This window comes from Cynara cardunculus, assembly GCF_001531365.2.
Source record: "Cynara cardunculus var. scolymus isolate 2C chromosome LG 11, CcrdV1, whole genome shotgun sequence".
Lineage (NCBI taxonomy): Eukaryota > Viridiplantae > Streptophyta > Magnoliopsida > Asterales > Asteraceae > Cynara > Cynara cardunculus.
The window spans coordinates 12,720,834-12,724,784 of record NC_037538.1 but is presented as its reverse complement, the minus strand read 5'-3'; the positions used below and the strand labels follow the sequence as shown (position 1 = coordinate 12,724,784).

Genomic DNA, 3,951 nt, shown 5'->3' with positions numbered 1-3,951 from the left:
TACACAAATGAGGGCGGTTTTCATATGATCACTCATATATATATATATATATATATATATATATATATATATATATAAGGTTGGGTTCACGTGAGACCAAAGGTTTTTCGCGAGACCCGTAAGACCAATTTATGTTCATTGATCATTTTTATAAGCTAATAATCTAATGGTCTAAAGTTGCACCGTGACAATTTGTGATCATTGAGAAGTCTTGTGGCAATTTTGTGATTATGAATGTTCAGATTCTAGATCTAAATCCAAGGGTTGATAATTGGTCTTACTGGTCTCACGAAAAACCATTGGTCTCACATGATCCCAAGTCTGTTAAGTTAGGGGTCTTTATGGTCATTTTACATTTTTTAATACTTGTTTTAAAAAGAAATAAATATATAATTTAATATCATTTATTTTATATATACATAGTCAAACACACAGTACAAACCAGACTCGTCCTTCTCTTTTGCTCCGTCGACCACCACCAACCAGTTCCTTCCTTGATGTCTTCCTCCTCGCCATGTCATTGCTCCCCGCCACTCCTTTGCTATATCCCTCCTTATCGACTATCGTCGTTATTCTCCACCATACCTTCGCCAGATCCATCACCGGTAAACAACGACACTAACTTGCAAGGCTGCAACTGCAAAGACCCTAATCTTACAGATATATAATTGTTACAGAATCCACGATTTGATTTTGCGTAGATGGTTTTTGTTTCCCCTAAATAAAAGTTCTTACAGATCCAACCAAACAAAAACAAATTTGATTTTTGGGTTTTGCACTTTTAGATGGTTAAAGTCAACTGTGTTAACTATTGGCATCAGAAGTGTTGTCTTCAAATTGAATTTGGGTTTGAGTTCGATTTTAAAGCATACGAATGGTTCTTGTTCTAGTGTTTTGAGTCAGAGTTTTAGGTTTTGATAATAGGATCTTATTTATGAAGCAGGATTTTTTATTACGGAGATGGTGGTGTCTGGAGAACGTGGAGGATGCTGTAGATGGTGGTGGCGGGAGAACGTGGAGGAGGCGACAGATGAGTGCGGGTTCTTTCCCGTCGTTGAATACACTTACACTTGCAATTTATTTTTGGTTAAATGATAAAATGACTTGTATGCCCTTCACTTAACGGAGGTAACGTTAATGGAGTTAGGTCAAGAGACCCAATCCATTACAAAAATTAAGCCACATGTTTAAAATTATTCGTTTGAGGAACCCAATCTAAAATTTTATATAACGACATCTCTGTTAAAATTCAATACTTGTCACAAGTAGGGTTGTAAATGAACCGAATGAACACGGACAGAGGCTTGTTCATGTTCGTTCGTTTAACTTAACCGAACAAGCGAACGAACACGAACAGTAAACGAACGAAAATCTTTGTGTTCATGTTCGTTCGTTTAATTTAACCGAATGAACACGAACGGTAAACGAACGAAAATCTTTGTGTTCGTGTTCGTTCGTTTGGAAATAAGGTGCGTTCGTTTTTGCTTATGTTCGTTTGTTAACATGTTAAACGATCGAACGTAAACGAACGGGCTAAACGAACATAAATAAATATTATTTAATTCAAAGTAAATACACAAAAAGATTATATATTAAATTTAATATATAAACGAATATAAACGAACGGTAAATGAACGAACGTTCACGAACATAAATGAACGAACGAGACTTATGTTCATGTTCGTTCGTTTAACTAAACGAACAAAAAAAATTGTTCATGTTCGTTCATTTATTAAATAAACGAACATAAATTAACTTCCCGTCGAACGATTCACGAATGGTTTACTGAACGTTCGGTTTGTTTATAATCTTACTGAACGTTCGGTTCGTTTATAATCTTAGTCACAATTCATGTTTATAGCCATAGAAAGTAATTTTGATGTACGAATAAACGATTTTAACTACGTTGAAAATTACATTATTTATAAAAAACAAAACTATAAACGATGACATCCTAAAAAGTCAAAATAAGGAGTTGAATTTGATCACTCCTAATTAGCAAGTACTGCCCATATCAAATCCAGATCATAAGAAGGCATCCTAGCCAACGACCAACCACCACCCGTCTCCGCCTCCTCTGCCACCGTCGACTCACCGGAAAAAGAACACTCCGACTGAGAATTCTCACACTTCCAATTCCAGACCCTTTCTTCCGATGACCCCACATCACTCCCACTGCAACTATCACCACCACCACCTGATTCCGCCGTCGAATTTCCGGCGGCTTTTAAGCTCTCTCTCTCCGCCTTCTTCTTTGCTTCCTCTCTCCTAACCTTCTGACATATCGCCTGAATCTTGTTATCCACGGCGGTCTTCAGAGCATTCAACCTTCCTCCATCTCCGATCATCCCCAAATCCGTCGGCTCCTTCACGTTTGGAAAATTCAAACGCGCGTATTCCCCACGCAACTTATATGCAGCTCGATCATAAGCATACGCCGCCATCTCCGCCGTCTCATACGTCCCTAACCACACTCTTACCCTGTTCCGTGGCAGTCTGATCTCCGCCACCCATTTCCCCCATTGCCTTTGCCTCACTCCTCTATACAACTTCTTCTTGTATAAATTGTTCGATTGCTGATACAATCCAATCGGGGATCTCGTCGTTTGTTTTGACGTATCAAAATTCGACGAGAATTTGCGGATAAAATCTCTCTGTTGGAGATAAATTGAAGAACCCGTAGCCGCTGCTACTTCTCCTTCTCCAGATGATGATGAATTGTGAGAGAAGATTGAATCCAAGGTGCTTGTATTCCCACCTCTTAAGATCAAATTTGACAGTGAAGATCGAACAGAATCAGTGATTGAATCAATAACGAAAGGATTGATGGTGTTTTCTTGCATGATCGTGAGTTTTGGCGAAAGAGGGGAAGAACAGAGTTCTGTAAAAGGTTCAAATTGAATGTGAGTTGGTTGTAGAAGGTGGTATTTATAGGGAAACAATCCAATTTGGAATATCATGAAAATGGCTTCACATGAGAACTCAATTATTCAATTTTGTACCCATACGTTTTTTTAACACATTGAGGTTTATTTTATGTGTTTTTTACTTATTTTAGACTGACATTGATGATAAGCTAAATGCTAATGTTTGGATGAGGAAAAATAAGAGTGCTTATACCGGTGTCAAACTGGTAATAAACAATTTTTGATAAGTTAATCCTTTCTGACTTATGAAAAACTTCTTATTACCAATTTACTATTGTAACTATGTTTTATTAATGTTTGTTAATTATTAATCTTATTGATATAAATTTTTGTCAAAGATATTATTATAAATGATGAAAAATAAATTTTTACATGTTAAAAAATCAAATAAGTTAATAAGCAATCTCAAACACTCTCATAAGTCAATAATATGGAAGACTGTCATTTTTGGTCATTTTACATATACAAGCAAAATTTGTCAAACACTGAAAAACAACTTATCAGCTTATTGCTTTTTGATATCACTATAAGCTAATCCAAACAGTTTTTACAAAACTCCGGTTTTATACCACATAAGTTAATAAGCATTTTTACAAAAAAAAACATAAGTTGTTTTAAATAAGCAATCCCAAACACCATCTGAATATAAATGTTTAGAAAAGAAAAATAATATTTTATTAATTATATTAAATATTTTAATAATATAATCAATGTTAGAAAATGCTAAAAATCGAATAACTATTGGAGTTGAATGCAATTCTTTTTAGAGATTTTGACTTTTAATATTTTTTTCCAGATAAAATGTAAAATGTGTTGTTCTTCTAGATTTAGCTATTTCTCTCTCTTGTTCTTGATTAAAATTGATTTTTGTTTTCTACGTATTTTTTGATTTCTTGAGATTGATAGGGGTTTAATGATTAAAGGGAAAAATCTGTAAACATCTTATTATATTTGTTGGTCTTTTTATTAAAATGAGGTTATAATGGTCATTTTATTGTTAGTAAACACTTACAAAAAACATTCG

The 3,951-nt window shown here is 34.6% G+C and overlaps 1 protein-coding gene across 1 annotated transcript; it reads right to left on the bottom strand.

Moving 5' to 3' along the window:
* Positions 1-1,874: 1,874 nt before the first annotated feature.
* LOC112521577 (ethylene-responsive transcription factor ERF061-like) lies at positions 1,875-2,890 on the bottom strand. The gene has a single exon (XM_025130515.1). It carries the CDS (start codon positions 2,841-2,843, stop codon positions 1,992-1,994), a length of 852 nt encoding a protein of 283 aa, XP_024986283.1. The 5' UTR covers positions 2,844-2,890; the 3' UTR covers positions 1,875-1,991.
* Positions 2,891-3,951: the final 1,061 nt, after the last annotated feature.